Consider the following 20,238-nt stretch of genomic DNA (forward strand, 5'->3'; position numbering starts at 1 on the left):
CCTCTGGGACGAGAGGTGCTGTTGTCACTAAAGTGCAGGAAACGCAGGATGGTCTCAAATCGTGTCCTGGACAAGGCAGCAGAGAACATGGGCATGTGATGAATTGGGTTCGTGGACCAATATGACTGCAATTCATGCTTTTTTGTTAGGCCCATGTTGAGGAGAAGGCCCAGGAAAGTTTTAATTTCGGAAACTTGGACGGGTTTCCACCGGAAAGACTGGGCATAAAAGCTTCCCGGGTTGGCGGCTATAAATTGAGTGGCATACCGATTTGTGCCACGACTAAGTCCAACAGCTCCGCAGTCAAGAACAGCTAAAAAAAAAACTGTGCCGATCCGATCTGAGCTGTCTCAACCCGAACTCCAGAGCGGTGAAAGGGGGAACTACTGGTGCAGCTGAAGTTGGGGGCTGCCAATCAGGGTTTGCCAGCACCTCAGGGACTCTAGGGGCCTGTCTGTGCGGTGGCTGCGACGGGGGAACTAATGCACGTGCCACTGTACCAGCTTCAACTGCCCTTCTGGTGCTCGCCACTTCACCATGTTGTACGGCAGTGCTGGTTCTAGGTCCAGGATGGGCTGAGCTGCTGGTTTATGCCTCACCACGTAATCCGACAGCGCCAACCCCACTCTGCTGCCCTTGAAGCGGATCCTGCACAACCTGTGGTCTAGCAACACAGGGGCGGGTACGCCTGGTGGTATCAGGGACCTCAACCTCCTCGTCCGAACTTTGGGTCAGACTGCCACTGCTTTCTACAGGTTCGTATTCTGACCCGCTGGATTCTTCAGATGAGGGTTCCCATTCCTCATCCGACTGGGTCAGAAGCCTGTAGGCCTCTTCAGAAGAATACCCCTTACTTGCCATTTGGTCAACTAAATTTAGGGGGTATTCCCTGAGACTACCCAAGAAAAAAAGCAAGCCTGTCTTACAAATGGGAGGCTAGAGAAGCAACGGAAGCCCCTGCGATTGATAAAAAATATCAAAACTGATTTTTTTTTATTGCCGCAGCGCTTGTAACGTGATTGTGCAGTGCTAAAAAAAAATTTTTATTTTTTTCACTGCGGCGGGGCGGGCGTGGGTGAACGCACGTGTGGGCGACCGATCAGGCCTGATCGGGCAAACACTGCGTTTTGGGTGGAGGGCGAACTAAGGTGACACTAATACTATTATAGATCTGACTGTCATCAGTTCTGATCACTTACAGATACTATAAAAGTGCCAATGCTGATTAGCGATACGCTAATCAGCGAATCAGCGACTGCGGTGCGGTGGGCTGGGCGCTAATCGACGCTAACTACCTAACAAAGGGGCCTAATCTATCCTAAAGCCTAACAGTCAATACTAGTGAAAAAAAAAAGTGACAGCTTACACTGATCACTTTTTTCCCTTTCACTAGTGATTGACAGGGGTGATCAAGGAGTTAATTGGGGTGATGGGGGGTGATCTGGGGCTAAGTGTAGTGTTTGATGTGTACTCACTGTGATGTGTGCTCCTCTGCTGGGACCAACCGACGAAAAAGACCAGCAGAGGAGCACAGAAGCCATTTAACACCTTATATTTATAAATATAAGGTGTTATATGGCTTCTGATTCGATTTTTTAAAAGTCACCAACCTGCCAGCGCTGATCATTGGCTGGCAGGCTGGTGACGAAATACTCCTTTAACGATTCCCTGCCTGCACTGCGCATGTGCAGGCCGGCTCTGCCCGAAATCTCGCGTCTCGCGAGAGAACGCATCGGCGCGTCCAGGAGGAATAACAGGGCGGTCCTGTAGTGGTTAAAGAGCATTTATTAGCAGATTTGTACCTATGAAACTGGCTGACCTGTTGCATGTGTGCTTAGCAGCTGAAGGCATCTGTGTTGGTCTTATGTTCATATGTGTAAGCATTACTGAGAAAAATTACGTTTTAATATATGCAAATGAGCCTCTAGGTGCAATGGGGAGTTGCTGTTACACCTACAGGTTCTACTCTCTCTGTAAATGCCATGCTCTGTGCACTTTGTAAACGTGATCACGCCTGGCCCTGTGACTCAAAGTGCAGTGTGGCAGTTACAGAGGAAGTGGAGCCTTTAGGTGCAACAGCAACTTCCCCGTTGCTCCTAGAGGCTCATTTGCATATATTAAAACTTCATTTTTCTCAGCAATGCAGGCACATATGAACATGGGACAAGCACAGATGCCTTCACCTACCAAGTGCACATGCAACGGGTCAGTCAGTTTCATAGGTACAAATCTGTTGACAGATGCCCTTTAAATATGTTAAGAACAAATATATGACAAGAACATGTATATCTGGTTCCTGACTACAGTCACCGGTGGATGGGCGTTATTTGTATTGAAGGCCACTGTCATATCCCATGCATCAACTGTAGCAACCGGAAGATCTTTAAAGACTTCCTTTATAATCAGGTATTGGATGTAGCCGTGAAAGTCACTGTATCTCTCCGCATCCGGGATTTCTCGGGTGTTCTCGGCTTTGATGATGACCTTTGTATCTGGACTCCTTAAGAAGAGTTGTTCCACAGCTCTATGCAAATTGAAAACTCTCCTGATGAAGAGCTGAATTGGCAATGGCCGGAAGTGTTGACCAAGTGAGAGGACAAGCACATGGTGTGGACCTCCTTCTAAGTGATCAATTTCATCACTCATGTAAAAGTTATCTTTAACAACATACGGACTTGCTGTAATAAAAGGGTGACTATGCTTCGTAAAGGACAGCAGTGTATTCCTTTTATAATTTGCTGCAAAATGCTTTAAAGACTTTCCAGCACGGTAGAGATCAAAGTTCTTAAATTCTGTCAGAGAAGAAAAAGTTGATATTATTGATAATAAATTATAATACATCATGCAATGCCAGTCTGCTGCATCAAAAGACAAGCAGATATTTTCAAGTATAAGGAGCGAGATCTTAGGCTCAGAACAAACTCCATGAACGCAAGCTGAACCATTCACTTGAAGCTGAGAAAAAGTCTTACGGAGATCAGCTACCTCCAATGAAAGACCCTGGAAGCGTTCAGCCAAAAGTGAAACCGGATCCATGCTTGAGACGGTTTTGGGCTAAAAAGGGCTAAAAAGAATTCATCCACTGAACGGAGAGGCCGTGCCCCCTCCGGCAGCGAAAAGGCCCAGGACTGAGCGTTACCTCTGAGCAGCGATATAATGATCCCCACCCTCCGTTCCTCATCACCAGAGGAATGGGGAAGAAGGCGAAAATGGAGTTTGCAAGCCTCTCTAAAACGCACAAAATTCTCACTACCCCCGGAGAACGTATCCGGGAGCGAGATCTTAGGCTCAGAACAAACTCCATGAACGCAAGCTGAACCGTTCACTTGAAGCTGAGAAAAAGTCTTACGGAGATCAGCTACCTCCAATGAAAGACCCTGGAAGCGTTCAGCCAAAAGTGAAACCGGATCCATGCTTGAGACGGTTTTGGCGGCTTATAATGTCACGGACGGTGTACAGGAAACAAGGCAAAGCAACATGCATAAATGACTCGCTGTATCCAAAAGCTAAGGAACAAAAGGGAGACCCCTGCACAAGACCTGGCACTTTCCCTGGCTGCTCAGCCTATGCAAAGATCCGAATGGTGGAGGTTTGCATAGCCACGTACCTTGACTATATAACCCCTGAGCACCCTACAATAGTGAGGGGACACGACCACCGGCTCCCTACACAAGACACGGAGGGAGTCAGGGTCACCTGGGATCCAGCAAACAGAAAATAACAGATAAATGTTCAACACTTAACTTTGTAGCAGAGAGGAGAACAAGATCAGCATGCACGCACACTCCAGGAAGAAGTATAAGCCGCCCAGAAAAGCATTCTGGGGAGGAATTTAAAGGGAAGCAATTAGTCCAACACATGACAGCTGAGAGAGACTAACGAGATGAGGAACTGAATACCACAACAAAGAAAGTCAAGGAGGAGGTTCTGAAAGGCCTCTGTCAGAGCTTCTCAGCTCTCTGGTTGTGACAGTACCCCTCCCTCTACGAGTGGACTCCGGACACTCAGAACCCACCTTCTCAGGATGGGACCTATGGAAAGCCCTGATGAGACGAGAGGCCTTAATGTCCATCACTGGGACCCACATCCTCTCCTCAGGACCATACCCCTCCCAATGAACAAGGTACTGAAGAGAACCGCGGACAAGACGAGAATCCACAATCCTAGAGACCTGAAATTCAAGATTCCCATCAACCATAATCGGAGGAGGAGGCAAAGGCGAGGGTACAATGGGTTGAACTTAAGGTTTCAATAAGGACTTATGAAAAACATTATGGATCTTCCAAGTCTGAGGAAGATCAAGACGGTATGCAACAGGATTGATGACAGACAGGATTTTGTAAGGCCCAATAAACCTAGGACCCAACTTCCAGGAGGGAACCTTCAATTTGATATTCTTGGTGGACAACCACACCAGATCACCAACATTCAGGTCCGGACCAAGCACACGTCTCTTATCTGCCACACGCTTATATCTCTCACTCATGCTCTTTAGATTATCCTGAATCTTTTGCCAAATAGATGACAAAGACGAGGAGAATCTGTCCTCATCAGGTAAACCAGAAGACCCCTCTCCCGAGAAAGTCCCAAACTGCGGATGAAACCCATATGCACCAAAAAATGGTGACTTATCAGAGGACTCCTGACGATGGTTATTTAAAGCAAACTCAGCAAGGGACAAAAAAGAACACCAATCCTCTTGATTCTCCGCCACAAAACAGCGCAGATATGTCTCCAGATTCTGATTGACGCGCTCCGTCTGGCCATTCGACTGCGGGTGGAAAGCAGAAGAGAATGACAACCGAACCCCCAAGCGAGAACAGAAAGCCTTCCAGAATCTGGAAACAAACTGCGTGCCCCTATCAGAGACTATGTCTGAAGGAATACCGTGCAATTTGACAATGTGATCAATAAATGCCTGCGCCAGCGTCTTAGCATTGGGCAAACCAGTAAAAGGGATGAAATGCACCATTTTGCTAAAACGGTCCACCACCACCAGAATCACAGTCTTCCCCGAGGAACGAGGCAGGTCCGTTATGAAGTCCATGGACAGATGTGTCCAAGGACGGGAAGGAATGGGTAAGGGAAGGAGAGGACCTGATGGCCGTGAATGAGGGACTTTGGCACGAGCGCAAGTCTCGCAGGCTGCCACAAAACCCTCAATCGACTTACGAAGCGCAGGCCACCAGAATCTCCGAGCGATGAGATCCAGTGTGGCTCTTACCCCCGGGTGCCCAGCAAGGACCGTATTGTGGTGTTCTTTAAAAATCTTGTGTCTTAAAGCGAGAGGCACAAACAACCTCCCAGGAGGACAAAGATCAGGAGCCTCTGACTGGGCTGCCTGCACCTCTGCCTCCAATTCAGGAAAAAGAGCCGAGACCACCACACCTTCAGCCAAAATGGGACCCGGGTCTTCAAAATTCCCGCCTCCCGGAAAACAACGTGACAGGGCATCTGCCTTCACATTCTTAACTCCAGGGCGGAACGTGAAAACAAAATTAAACCTAGAAAAGAACAAAGACCATCTGGCCTGTCTCGGGTTCAGACGCTTGGCTGACTCCAAGTAGGCCAGATTTTTATGGTCAGTAAATACGGTAATAGGGTGTCTGGCTCCCTCTAGCCAATGGCGCCATTCCTCAAAAGCCAACTTGATAGCCAACAATTCCCTATCTCCCACATCGTAATTTCTCTCTGCGGAGGAGAGTTTTCTTGAGAAAAAGGCACACGGTCGCCAATTGGCAGGAGAGGAACCCTGAGACAAGACCGCCCCCACACCCACCTCAGAAGCATCAACCTCAACTATGAAGGGTAAAGAAACATCAGGTTGCACCAAGATGGGAGCGGAAGCAAAACTCTCCTTGATATCAGAAAAAGCCTTACGCGCCTCTACTGACCAAGAAGAAAAATCTACCCCCTTTCTGGTCATATCAGTGAGTGGTTTAACAATAGAGGAATAATTCAAAATGAACTTCCTGCAATAATTGGCAAAGCCCAAAAAACGCATCAGCGCCTTCTGATTCTCAGGAAGCTCCCACTCAAGCACAGAGCGGACCTTCTCGGGGTCCATGCGAAAACCAGAAGCGGAGAGAAGAAACCCCAGAAATTGAATTTCTGGAACCGCAAACACACATTTTTCCAGTTTCGCATATAATTTATTCTCCCGCAGGATGAGCAAGACCTGACGTAAATGTTCCTTATGAGTTTTGAAATCGGGAGAAAAAATCAAAATGTCATCCAAATACACCAATACAAATTTTCTCATCAAATGATAAAAAATGCTGTTCACGAAATGCTGAAAAACGGCTGGGGCATTCATCAAACCAAAAGGCATAACCAAATTTTCAAAATGGCCCTCAGGGGTATTGAAGGCCGTCTTCCATTCGTCTCCTTCTCTGACCCTGACCAGGTTGTATGCCCCTCTTAGATCTAATTTGGAAAAGACTTTAGCCCCAACAACCTGGTTAAACAGGTCTGGGATCAGAGGAAGCGGATAAGGGTCACGAATTGTGATACTGTTCAGCTCCCTGAAATCCAGACAAGGTCTTAAAGAACCACCTTTTTTCTTAACAAAGAAAAAACCAGCGGCAACAGGTGACTTCGAGGGTCGTATGTGTCCTTTTCTCAGACTCTCAGAGATATAAGCACGCATAGCGATCCTCTCAGGTTGGGAAAGATTGTATAAACGAGATTTAGGCAGCTTGGCGTCTGGGATGAGATTAATAGGGCAATCGTACTCCCTGCGCGGGGGCAAATCCTGAACTCCACTCTCAGAGAAGACATCCAAAAATTCTGAGAGAAAAGATGGTACAGTCTTAGTAGCAACCTCAGAAACAGATGTCATGAGGCAATTCTCTCTGCAAAAGTCACTCCAACCATTTATTTGCCTCGCTTGCCAATCAATGGTGGGGTTATGCTTAGTGAGCCAGAGCAGCCCCAACACCAGAGGGGTAGGCAAACCGCTAAGGACGAAACATGACACATCCTCAACATGAGCATCACTCACAATTAAACGGATATTGTGAACTATGCCCTTTAATGATTTCTGAGAAAGTGGAGCGGAATCGATAGCAAAAACAGGAATATCCTTTCCCAAAGTGCGCACCTGGAAACCATGAGTTATCGCAAATTGATTATCAATGAGATTGACCACTGCTCCACTATCCACAAAAATCTCACAAAAAATGTTCTTTCTCTCTAGCGCCACCCTAGCCGGCAGGACAAAACGGGAACTACAAGCAAACGGAAAACCTTCAATTTCCGCCTCAACCCTGCCAATAGTAACAGACGGAACATTTTTAAAAGATTTTTTCCTGTTTGTTTCTTTATTACTCCCAGAAAACTGCCTGAATCTCCTAGAGGGACAAATATTTGCCAAATTATTTATACCTCCACAACAAAAACAAACCCTCCCATGCGAGCTGAATCTTCTATTGTCAGAAGCAATCAACCCCAGCTGCATGGGCTCCTGCTCAGAAGGGGCTGACAGCGACTGAGACCCCTGCGCACAGAATGGGACCGCTGCACTGTCCTGGGACTGAGTATGACAGGAAGGGGACATCTCTCCTCTCTCTCTAAGACGCCTGTCAATACGAATGGCCTGAGACATAGCAGAGTCCAAAGAAATAGGCCTCTCATGAAAGGCAAATGCATCTTTCAATCCCTCTGAAAGACCATGGCAAAATTGACTTCGGAGTGCAGCATCATTCCAACCAGTATCAACTGCCCATCTCCGAAATTCTGAGCAGTATATTTCTGCGGATTGTTTACCCTGGCATAATAGACGTAGTCTAGACTCAGCCAGAGCAATACGATCCGGATCATCATATATCTGACCCAGGGCTAAAAAGAATTCATCCACTGAACGGAGAGGCCGTGCCCCCTCCGGCAGCGAAAAGGCCCAGGACTGAGCGTTACCTCTGAGCAGCGATATAATGATCCCCACCCTCCGTTCCTCATCACCAGAGGAATGGGGAAGAAGGCAAAAATGGAGTTTGCAAGCCTCTCTAAAACGCACAAAATTCTCACTACCCCCGGAGAACGTATCCGGGAGCGAGATCTTAGGCTCAGAACAAACTCCATGAACGCAAGCTGAACCGTTCACTTGAAGCTGAGAAAAAGTCTTACGGAGATCAGCTACCTCCAATGAAAGACCCTGGAAGCGTTCAGCCAAAACTGAAACCGGATCCATGCTTGAGACGGTTTTGGCGGCTTATAATGTCACGGACGGTGTACAGGAAACAAGGCAAAGCAACATGCATAAATGACTCGCTGTATCCAAAAGCTAAGGAACAAAAGGGAGACCCCTGCACAAGACCTGACACTTTCCCTGGCTGCTCAGCCTATGCAAAGATCCGAATGGTGGAGGTTTGCATAGCCACGTACCTTGACTATATAACCCCTGAGCACCCTACAATAGTGAGGGGACACGACCACCGGCTCCCTACACAAGACACGGAGGGAGTCAGGGTCACCTGGGATCCAGCAAACAGAAAATAACAGATAAATGTTCAACACTTAACTTTGTAGCAGAGAGGAGAACAAGATTAGCATGCACACACACTCCAGGAAGAAGTATAAGCCGCCCAGAAAAGCATTCTGGGGAGGAATTTAAAGGGAAGCAATTAGTCCAACACATGACAGCTGAGAGAGACTAACGAGATGAGGAACTGAATACCACAACAAAGAAAGTCAAGGAGGAGGTTCTGAAAGGCCTCTGTCAGAGCTTCTCAGCTGTCTGGTTGTGACAGCGAGATATTTCAAGCCTTTAATTGTTATAATTTAGATGATTATGGCTTACAGCTTATGAAACCACAAAGTCACAATTTTGAGGTACCCTTTGCTCAGGGGGTATGGATTAATTAGCTGACTAGAGTGTGACACTTTGAGCCCAGAATATTGAACCTTTTCACAGAATTCTAATTTTAAGCTGCATTAATGCTTTTCCTTTTAATTTGCATTAGTGAAATAAATGCAATAAATATTCTAATTTTTCGAGTTTCACCTGTAAATCAAAAAGCTAGAGAGAGTTCAAAGAAGGGCAAACAAATTAATATGAGGCATGGGACATCTCAGTTAAGAAGATGGGTTGTCAAAATTAAAATATTCTACCCTAGAGAAGTAAAAGGCTGAGGGGTGATATATTTTGTATAAATATGTCAATAGTCCCTGTAATCATTATAATTTGTCTGTAAAGATTCTCATATGTCCAGGTCATGGTACATTAGTATAAAGAGTCAGAGCAACTGGACTCTTATTTTTTTTCCTGAAGACATTTTGCTAGTCATCCAAATGTCTTTCTCAATTAGAATGGCTTGTACAAGAAATTTCCGGCATTAAATTTGCTTAAAGGGGTATTCCCATCACAATGATCACTGTTAAATCTGTTAATGATTTCACAGTGATCATTTTTGTAAATACATTTAATTACCCAATTCCCACCCTTTTTGAGAAAATAAGACCCCTCTTACCTGATCGTTTTCTTTCGTCTCCCCTGGTTATGGCCACCTCTCCTGTCGAATCCCGCCGGGCTGCGCTTGCGCAGAAGACTGAAGATTTTCTCCCGGCCGGGCAATGTCCTGAACGAGCACCATGGCATGCGCCATGATGACTTCTTCTTGGCCAGTATAGTACAGAGCTGCAAACGCGCACGCCGGCTCTGTACTATACAGGCCAGGAATAAGTCACCATGGCGCATGCGCGTTCAGGACATTGCGCGGCCCGGCCGGGAGAAAATCTTCAGTCCTCTGGGCAAGAGAGGCCCGGCCGGGTGAAGAATCTAGGAAATGAACGTTGCGATCAACAAGGGTAAGTATAAAAAGTGAAGATGGGAATACCCCTTTAAGTCATGGAAGTAAGATGTTGATGGCATTTGCATGACTGAAGATTTTAAGTGTGATTAAAGGTGTTCTCCAGGAATTAAGAAAATTTCAATACTTAAATATTACTTTATTATAAATATATTCCCAAATACCTTTCATTACTTAGGCCCCTTTCACACAAATCAGTTCTGTGTTGCATGAAAAATGCAGCATGTTCTATATTCTGAGTTTTTCACGCAGCCCTGGCCCCATAAAAGTGAATGGGGATTTATTGAAAAATGGAAGCAAGTGCGGATGCGATGCGTTTTTCACTGATGGTTGCTAAGAGTTGTTGTTTGTAAACATTCCGTTTTTTTAACACGCGCGTGAAAAAAGCATCAAAATGCATTGCACTTGTGCGGAAAAAACGGAACAACTGAACGCAATTGCAGACAAAACTGACTGAACTTCCTTGCAAAATGGTGCGAGTTTCACTGAACGCACCCTGAACACATCTGAACCTAATCACGCTTGTGTGAAAGAGGCCTTAGAATGGCTTGTTTTGTCTGGGGAGCAAACATTAGGAGAAATAAAATGGCCACCGTCCTATTAGCACACACAAAACCTGTCCTAATCACACAGCAGGACAAGTTACTTCACAACACTGAGCTAAAGAACTGCCTCATCCTCCTCTCTGCTCTGCTTGTCAGGGATTATGCTCCTCAATACAGATGAGCTGAATCTCTGTAGGAATGGAGTTTATGAGGAGACATGAAGTACAGAGAGGAGGTGAGAATGTGGCTGATGAGCAGCAGCACTTGTATGCAGTTTCCATTACCATGGTCTGTCCTGTCCATCATCCTCTCTGTACTTGATGTCTCCTCATGAACTCCATTCCTACAGAGATTCAGCTGTATTGAGGACCATAATACCTGACAGGAGGAGGATGAGGCAGTTCTTTATCTAAGTGAGGCAAATTGTCCTCCTGTGTGATTAGTACAGGTTTTGTGTGCACTAATAGGAAGGCGGCCATTTTATTTTTCCTAATGATTGCTCCATAGACAAAATGAGCCATTATAACTAATGAAAGGTATTTGGATATATATTTATAATGAAGTAATATACAAGTATTTTCATTTTTTTTATTTCCAGAGAACCCCTTTAAATTGCCTTGAAAGAGGTGTTAGAACAGTATTGTAAGTGGCAGACAATATAAACCTTTTTACAGGAAACCTACTAATACAGACCAATATCTGTTTTTTTATTCCCACCCTCCTCTGGATCACATACTGGTGGTTATCAGAACCCTACACCAGTGAGCTGAATAAATCTGAATCAGCATAGAGTTTAAGAAAAAGGAATTCAAACACCTTGAAGGGGCCCTTAAAACTTTTGGGTAACCAGACTGGGCTTTTGGTAAAACTGAGAAAAGAATTAAAAAGAATGTCAAGAAAGTGAAGGTGCAAAGCAGGACAGATGGAAGAACTTGGTGGTGGAGGGCGTGTATATCTCGCCCAGATACCTCAGCTGGGTGAGATAAATGAAATTCAGAAAGCTGCACTTGGTTCAGCAAAGCATAGTTTGTTGGAACTCTTTTGTTTAAAGCCCAGAGAACCCATTTAAGTACAAAGGCCACTTATGTGATGACAGTGAGGTTTGCATTTTAGACACAGAGAAAGACTGGTTCAAATGAGGTGTGAAAAAGCTTTTTATGTTAAATTGGAGAAAACAAACTTAAACAGAGGTAAAACGGTGCAATATCTATTGTCTGCCACATACAATGCTGTTTTCACACCTCTCCCAAGACAGTTTAATCACACCTCATCATGCAAATGCAATCAACATCTTACCTCCATGATGGAAGCACAAGTCGCCAGTATTTAATGGTAGAAATTTCTCGTACAAGCCATTCTAATTGAGAAGGCCATTTGGATGACTGGCAAAACATCTTTAGTAAAATAAAAAAAATACAGGTTAATTTGCTCTGACTTATTACTGCTGAATGGAGGGTCACTGCTTGCAGTGAAAGGAAAAGCAATTTGGTCATTTAGTTAGAAAAAATTACTTTAGTATCCAAACCGTGCAGTTATGGAACATGTTCTCATGGGAATTAGTAATGGCTGAAATTGTGAATAGTTTTAAGAAGGGGCGAGATATCTTCTTTGTAAGGCTGCTTTAACATCTGCGTTTTCCTTTCCGGTTTTCAGATCTGGCAAAGGATCTTAAAACTGTAGGAAAACGATTCAATTTCAATAATATATCAGTTCAGAACGGACCCGGTTGTATAATATTGAAAATGAAGATGCCGGATCCAGCACTGAAACCATTGTAAGTCAATGGGCGCCGGATCAATTTTTTTCCTATCCGAAAAAACTGATCCAGCACCATTTACTTACATTGTTTTTGATGCCTGATCCGGCATGTTCAGTTTCCCATGCTGCACACAAAAACGCTGCTTGCAGCAGTTTTGTGTCCAGCATGGGAACGCAACAAACCAGAACTGAATGTATTCTGGTGCACTCCATTCCAGTTTGTTCAGTTTTGTCCCCCTGGACAATGAATGGGGACAAAACGGAAGAGTTTTCCTCCGGTTTTGAGATTCTCTGCCGGATCTCAAAACCAGAAAGTAAAATGCAGATGTGAAAGCAGCCTAAAACAGAGTCTCAAGGGTCACTGGTATTAATATCGCATATTGATCCAGGAAGCCTTCCAATTACCAGCAGAGATCAAGAAGGAATACATACAGTACATAGATGGAATGTAAAAGTATGAATTACATGCAGATTTTGCCTTGCAAATCTCTTTGTTTTGTTTGAGCGGGAATTCAGCCCCCCCCCCCCCCTTTACAAAGAAAACCGTATCCTTTACAGTAACTGCTGCTATTTAGCACTTCAGAAAATAACCAGTTAGAGCACTAAGCTTTTTTCAGAAGTGAATGGAGAGAGCCTCACATGTGCAGCCTTCTCTACATTTCTGTGGAGAGACCTTTGGAGCATGTGACTTCATTTGGATACAGTCTTTAAATGTGTTGTCCAAAATCATTTAAAATATCAGACAAGCCCCCCAACAGCCTTAAAGAGGACCTTTCATTGGTCCAAACATTGTGAACTAAGTGTCATGATCTGTACAGCGGCACGCAGGGATCTCACTGCTCTTACTATTATCCCTGGGCGTCGCTCCGTTCTTCTGCTATGTCTTCCGGTATGTTCGGTCACTTGGTTATAGTAGGAGGAGACTTAGGGGACTTGGTTATACTGGGCGGAGACTGCTCTTGTTCTCCTGGGCGTCTCCTTCTCCCAGGCTGCAGCGCTGGCCAATCGCAGCGCAGAGCTCACAGCCTGGGAGGTTTTTTTCTCCCAGGCTGTGAGCTCTGCGCTGCGATTGGCCAGCGCTACAGCCTGGGAGAAGGAGACGCCCAGGAGAACAAGGGCAGTCTCCTCCTACTATAACCAAGTGACCGAACATACCGGAGGGCATAGCAGAAGAACGGAGCGGCGCCCAGGGATAATAGTAAGAGCAGTGAGATCCCTGGGCGCCGCTGTAGAGATCATGACACTTAAGTTCACAATGTTTGGACCGATGAAAGGTCCCCTTTAACCAGCTCCGGACCACCGTACGCAGGATTGCGTCCTGCCGGCGGTCCTGCTCTTCTGGGTGGACGCATATACGCGTCGTCCCGCGAGAGCCGAGATTTCCTGTGAACGCACACAGGCGCGCGCGCTCACAGGAACGGAAGGTAAGAGAGTGGATCTCCAGCCTGCCAGCGGCGATCGCTCGCTGGCAGACTGGAGATGTTTTTTTTTTAACCCCTAACAGGTATATTAGACGCTGTTTTGATAACAGCGTCTAATATACCTGCTACCTGGTCCTCTGGTGGTCCCTTTTGTTTGGATCGACCACCAGAGGACACAGGTAGCTCAGTAAAGTAACACAAAACACTACACTACACCCCCCGCTGTCACTTATTATGAACCACTGATCACCCCATACAGACTCCCTGATCACCCCCTGTCATTGATCACCCCCCTGTCATTGATCACCCCCCTGTCAGGCTCCGTTCAGACATCCGTATGTTTTTTACGGATCCACTGATACATGGATCGGATCCGCAAAACGCATACGGACGTCTGAATGGAGCCTTACAGGTGGGTGATCAATGACAAGGGGGTGATCACCCATATAGACTTCCCGATCACCCCACTGTCATTGATCACCCCCCTGTCATTGATCACCCCCCTGTAAGGCTCCATTCAGACGTCCGTATGATTTTTACGGATCCACGGATACATGGATCGGATCCGCAAAACGCATACGGACGTCTGAATGGAGCCTTACAGGGGGGTGATCAATGACAAGGGGGTGATCACCCATATAGACTTCCCGATCACCCCCCTGTCATTAATCACCCCCCTGTCATTGATCACCCCCCTGTAAGGCTCCATTCAGACGTCCGTATGATTTTTACGGATCCACGAATACATGGATCGGATTCGCAAAACACATACGGACGTCTGAATGGAGCCTTACAGGGGGGTGATCAATGCCAAGGGGGTGATCACCTCATATACACTCCCTGATCACCCCCCTGACATTGATCACCCCCCTGTCATTGATCACCCCCCTGTCATTGATCACCCACCTGTAAGGCTCCATTCAGACGTCCGTATGTGTTTTGCGGATCAGATCCGTGTAACCGTAAAAATCATATGGACGTCTGAATAAAGCCTTTCAGAGGGGTGATCAATGACAGAGTGGTGATCAATGACAGGGGGTGATCAGGGAGTGTATATGAGGTGATCACCCCATATACACTCCCTGATCACCCCCCTGTCATTGATCATCCCCTGTAAGGCTCCATTCAGACATTTTTTTGGCCCAAGTTAGCGGAAATATTTTTTTTGTTTGTTTTTTCTTACAAAGTCTCATATTCCACTAACTTGTGTCCAAAAAATAAAATCTCACATGAACTCACCATACCCCTCACGGAATCCAAATGCGTAAAATTTTTTAGACATTTATATTCCAGGCTTCTTCTCACGCTTTAGGGCCCTAAAATGCCAGGGCAGTGTAAATACCCCACATGTGACCCCATTTCGGAAAGAAGACACCCCAAGGTATTCGCTGAGGGGCATATTGAGTCCATGAAAGATTGAAATTTTTGTCCCAAGTTAGCGGAAAGTGAGACTTTGTGAGAAAAAAATAAAATAATAATAATTTCCGCTAACTTATGCAACAAAAAAAAAATTTCTATGAACTCGCCATGCCCCTCATTGAATACCTTGGGGTGTCTTCTTTCCAAAGTGGGGTCAAATGTGGGGTATTTATACTGCCCTGGCTTTTTAGGGGCCCAAATGTGTGAGAAGTACTTTGCAATCAAAATGTGTAAAAAATGGCCTGCAAAATCCGAAAGGTGCTCTTTGGAATATGTGCCCCTTTGCCCACCTTGGCTGCAAAAAAGTGTCACACATCTGGTATCGCCGTACTCAGGAGAAGTTAGGGAATGTGTTTTGGGGTGTCATTTTACATATACCCATGCTGGGTGAGAAAAATATCTTGGTCAATGCCAACTTTGTATAAAAAAATGGGAAAGTTGTCTTTTGCCAAGATATTTCTCTCACCCAGCATGGTTATATGTAAAATGACACCCCAAAACACATTCCCCAACTTCTCCTGAGTACGACGATACCAGATGTGTGACACTTTTTTGCAGCCTAGGTGGGCAAAGAAACCCACATTCCAAAGTGCACCTTTCGGATTTCACCGGTCATTTTTTACAGATTTTGATTGCAAAGTACTTCTCACACATATGGGCCCCTAAATTGCCAGGGCAGTATAACTACGCCACAAGTGACCCCATTTTGGAAAGAAGACACCCCAAGGTATTCCGTGAGGGGCATGGCAAGTTCCTAGAATTTTTTATTTTTTGTCGCAAGTTAGTGGAATATGAGACTTTGTAAGAAAAAAATAAAAATAAATAAAATCATCATTTTCCGCTAACTTGTGACAAAAAATTAAAAATTCTAGGAACTCGCCATGCCCCTCACGGAATACCTTGGGGTGTCTTCTTTACAAAATGGGGTCACTTGTGGGGTAGTTATACTGCCCTGGCAATTTAGGGGCCCAAATGTGTGAGAAGTACTTTGCAATCAAAATGTGTAAAAAATGGCCTGCAAAATCCGAAAGGTGCTCTTTGGAATATGTGCCCCTTTGCCCACCTTGGCTGCAAAAAAGTGTCACACATCTGGTATCGCCGTACTCAGGAGAAGTTAGGGAATGTGTTTTGGGGTGTCATTTTACATATACCCATGCTGGGTGAGAAAAATATCTTGGTCAATGCCAACTTTGTATAAAAAAATGGGAAAGTTGTCTTTTGCCAAGATATTTCTCTCACCCAGCATGGTTATATGTAAAATGACACCCCAAAACACATTCCCCAACTTCTCCTGAGTACTGCGATACCAGATGTGTGACACTTTTTTGCAGCCTAGGTGGGCAAAGGGGCACACATTCCAAAGTGCACCTTTCGGATTTCGCAGGACATTTTTTACAGATTTCGATTGCAAACTACTTCTCACACATATGGGCCCCTAAATTGCCAGGGCAGTATAACTACGCCACAAGTCACCCCGTTTTGGAAAAAAGACACCCCAAGGTATTCCGTGAGGGGCATGGCGAGTTCCTAGAATTTTTAATTTTTTGTCGCAAGTTAGTGGAATATGAGACTTTGTAAGAAAAAAAAAAATATATAAAAAATCATCATTTTCCGCTAACTTGTGACAAAAAATAAAAAGTTCTATGAACTCACTATGCCCATCAGCGAATACCTTAGGGTGTCTACTTTCCGAAATGGGGTCATTTGTGGGGTTTTTCTACTGTTTGGGCATTGTAGAACCTCAGGAAACATGACAGGTGCTCAGAAAGTCAGAGCTGTTTCAAAAAGCTGAAATTCACATTTTGTACCATAGTTTGTAAACGCTATAACTTTTACCCAAACCATTTTTTTTTTGCCCAAACATTTTTTTTTTATCAAAGACATGTAGAACAATAAATTTGGCGAAAAATTTATATATGGATATCGTTACATTTTGATTAATAACAAAAAAAGTAAAAATGTCAGCAGCAATAAAATACCACCAAATGAAAGCTCTATTAGTGAGAAGAAAAGGAGGTAAAATTCATTTGGGTGGTAAGTTGCATGACCGAGCGATAAACGGTGAAAGTAGTGTAGTGCAGAAGTGTAAAAAGTGGCCTGGTCAAGAAGGGGGTTTCAGCTAGCGGGGTTGAAGTGGTTAAATAAAAAATATGAGACAAGCCCACCCAGTTCTCATGCCGCTGTTAGTTCACAAATTGCAGTAGTGATGATCCGATATACAGCATGTAACCTCTGCAGCCAATCACTGTCCTCAGCAGCCTAAGCAGAGGACAGTGGTTATCTGCAGTGTTCATGTGCCGTATATAGGCAGAGAACACCGCTGGAGAAAGGAGTGAGTATAGCATGATTTTTCATTTTAGGCTATTGAAGGGATTATCTGAGATTTTATATATCTCAGACAATCCATTTAGAGAAAAAATAAAAAGATAATCCACATCAACTGGGAAATGAATAGAACACTTACATGGTGCCCTCCTTTTAATATTTTAGTTGCAGATCCTCATATTTTCTGGCTCCCTATCCTCCCAAGCCTCCCTCCCTTCTCCACTGACATTATGGCACTTTGTTTCCAAAACGCACACAGATGCAGTCTGATCTGCTGATCATTAAGAACTTAGCCTGCAGCGTCTGTGTAGAAGATATCCCTGAGGCAGTAGTCAAAAATAAAAATGTAGCGAGAAGGCGCCTGCATGAGATATGGAAACACACTGCCCTGATGACATCAGGGGAAAGAGGAGGAAGGCTTAGGAGGTTAGGGGAGAAGCAAACATTTTCTGGCTTGGTTACTTTGTATTTGATTTGCGTACGAATACCATTTCATTTTCTGGGGTTTTACCATGTATTGCTGGCCATTGCAGGTATTTTTATCCTTTATAATACAAAACTCATAAAATAGGTACGCTCACCAGATATACCTCATCTGGGGCTCTCTACCAGAAAAAGCACCAAATCAATCACAAAAATATATAAAATGGCTGGCTCATGGCAAATAATTACATTTATTACTAAAAATACATAATTATTTTAAATAAAAATAATAATAATAAAAAAATCTCATTAACATGTATGACTTCAGTATACATAAAATAAAAAACATGATTAAGTCCAAACATAAAAACAATTGATCGGTCTTGGTCCCTTTTAATGTTCTTAACATGCGGAGCTCACACATGTGTTATTACAAATGACGACTTAACTAACTGCAGCTTATAATCTCCTTCGTAAGTATATAGTCTCCATCCAATTAAGGCTACTTTCACACTCGCGTTTGGTGCGGATCCGTCATGGATCTGCACAAACGCATCCGTTCAGATAATACAACCACATGCATCCGTTCAAAACCGATCCGTTTGTATTATCTTTAACATGGCCAAAACGGATCCGTCTTGAACGCCACTGAAAGTCAATAGGGGATGGATCCGTTTTCTATTGTGCCATATTGTGTCAGTGAAAACGGATTCGTCCCCATTGACTTATATTGTGTGTCAAGATGGATCCTTTTGGCTCAGTTTCATCAGATGGACGCCAAAACGCTGCAAGCAGCGTTTTGGTGTCCGCCTCCAAGGCGGAACGGAGCCAAACTGAGCTGAACTGATGCATTCTGAGCAGATCCTTATCCATTCAGAATGCATTAAAGTCAAAACTGATACGTTTTGGACCGCTTGTGAAATCCCTGAACGGATCTCACAAACGGAAACCAAAACACCAGTGTGAAAGTAGCCTTATAAAGTTCATAAATAGTATCAAAGTTATGAGTTCATATTTCGTAGCATTCCATCATATTAGATTTTACACTTATGCACATTGTATGCTCTTTATTGAGGCCAACAGTAAATTCTAACCACTGCGTTACTGCAGCGGTACCGCAATGTTAACAAACAATGTTCGGGTTCGGGATCTGAACTCAACCCGAACTTCGCCCCAAACCCAAACACCATTGAAGTCAATGGGGACCCAAACTTTTCGGCACTAAAAAGGCTGTAAAATAGCCCAGGAAAGGACTAGAGGGCTGCAAAAGGCAGCATAATGTAGGTAAATCCCCTGCAAACAAATGTGGATAGGAAAATTGGAGAGAGGTCCCATAGCAGAGAATCAGGCTTCATGTCACCCACCACTGGAACAGGCCTCTGTGAGATATTTAGGCCCCGACACCCAGACAGAGGAGAGAGGTCCCATAGCAGAGAATCAGGCTGCATGTCATAGCAGAGAATCAGGCTTCATGTCACCCACCACTGGACCAGGCCACTGTGAGATATTTAGGCCCCGACACCCAGACAGAGGAGAGAGGTCCCATAGCAGAGAATCAGGCTTCATGTCACCCACCACTGGAACAGGCCATTGTCAGATATTTTTAGGCCCCGGCACCCAGACAAAGGAGAGAGGTCCCATAGCAGAGACTCAGGCTTCATGTCATAGCAGAGACTCAGGCTTCATGTCATAGCAGAGAATCAGGCTTCATGTCACCCACCACTGGAACAGGCCACTGTCAGATATTTTTAGGCCCCGGCACCTACACAGAGGAGAGAGGTCCAATAGCAGAGATTCAGGCTTCATGTCATAGCAGAGAATCAGGCTTCATGTCATAGCAGAGAATCAGGCTTCATGTCACCCACCACTGGAACAGGCCACTGTGAGATATTTAGACCCCGGCACCCAGACAGAGGAGAGAGGTCCCATAGCAGAGAATCAGGCTTCATGTCACCCACCACTGAAACAGGCTATTGTCAGATATTTTTAGGCCCCGGCACCCAGACAAAGGAGAGAGGTCCCATAGCAGAGAATCAGGCTTCATGTCCCCCACCACTGGATCAGGCCACTGTAAGATACAAACCGGATTCCCAAAAAGTTGGGACACTAAACAAATTGTGAATAAAAACTGAATGCAATGATGTGGAGATGGCAAATGTCAATATTGTATTTGTAATAGAACGTAGATGACAGATCAAACGTTTAATCCGAGTAAATGTATCATTTTAAAGGAAAAATACGTTGATTCAAAATTTCACTGTGTCAACAAATCCCCAAAAAGTTGGGACAAGTAGCAATAAGAGGCTGGAAAAAGTAAATTTGAGCATAACGAAGAGCTGGAAGACCAATTAACACTAATTAGGTCAATTGGCAACATGATTGGGTATAAAAAGAGCTTCTTAGAGTGGCAGTGTCTCTCAGAAGCCAAGATGGGTAGAGGATCACCAATTCCCACAATGTTGCGCAGAAAGAAAGTGGAGTAATATCAGAAAGGTGTTACCCAGCAAAAAATTGCAAATACTTTGCATCTATCATCATCAA

General features: G+C 44.6%; 1 protein-coding gene across 5 annotated transcripts in view; it reads right to left on the minus strand.

Moving 5' to 3' along the window:
* Positions 1-2,241: 2,241 nt before the first annotated feature.
* The window catches only part of LOC122940189 (NXPE family member 1-like), a 294,633-nt gene continuing 276,636 nt past the window's right edge, over positions 2,242-20,238 (minus strand). For all 5 annotated transcript variants that reach the window (XM_044296625.1, XM_044296630.1, XM_044296627.1 and 2 more), the window contains one exon: positions 2,242-2,792. In XM_044296625.1, the coding sequence (XP_044152560.1) occupies positions 2,257-2,792 (536 nt within the window). In that variant the 3' untranslated portion in view covers positions 2,242-2,256. The remainder of the gene's footprint in view (positions 2,793-20,238) is intronic.

Source organism: Bufo gargarizans, chromosome 6 (assembly GCF_014858855.1).
Source record: "Bufo gargarizans isolate SCDJY-AF-19 chromosome 6, ASM1485885v1, whole genome shotgun sequence".
Taxonomy (NCBI): domain Eukaryota; kingdom Metazoa; phylum Chordata; class Amphibia; order Anura; family Bufonidae; genus Bufo; species Bufo gargarizans.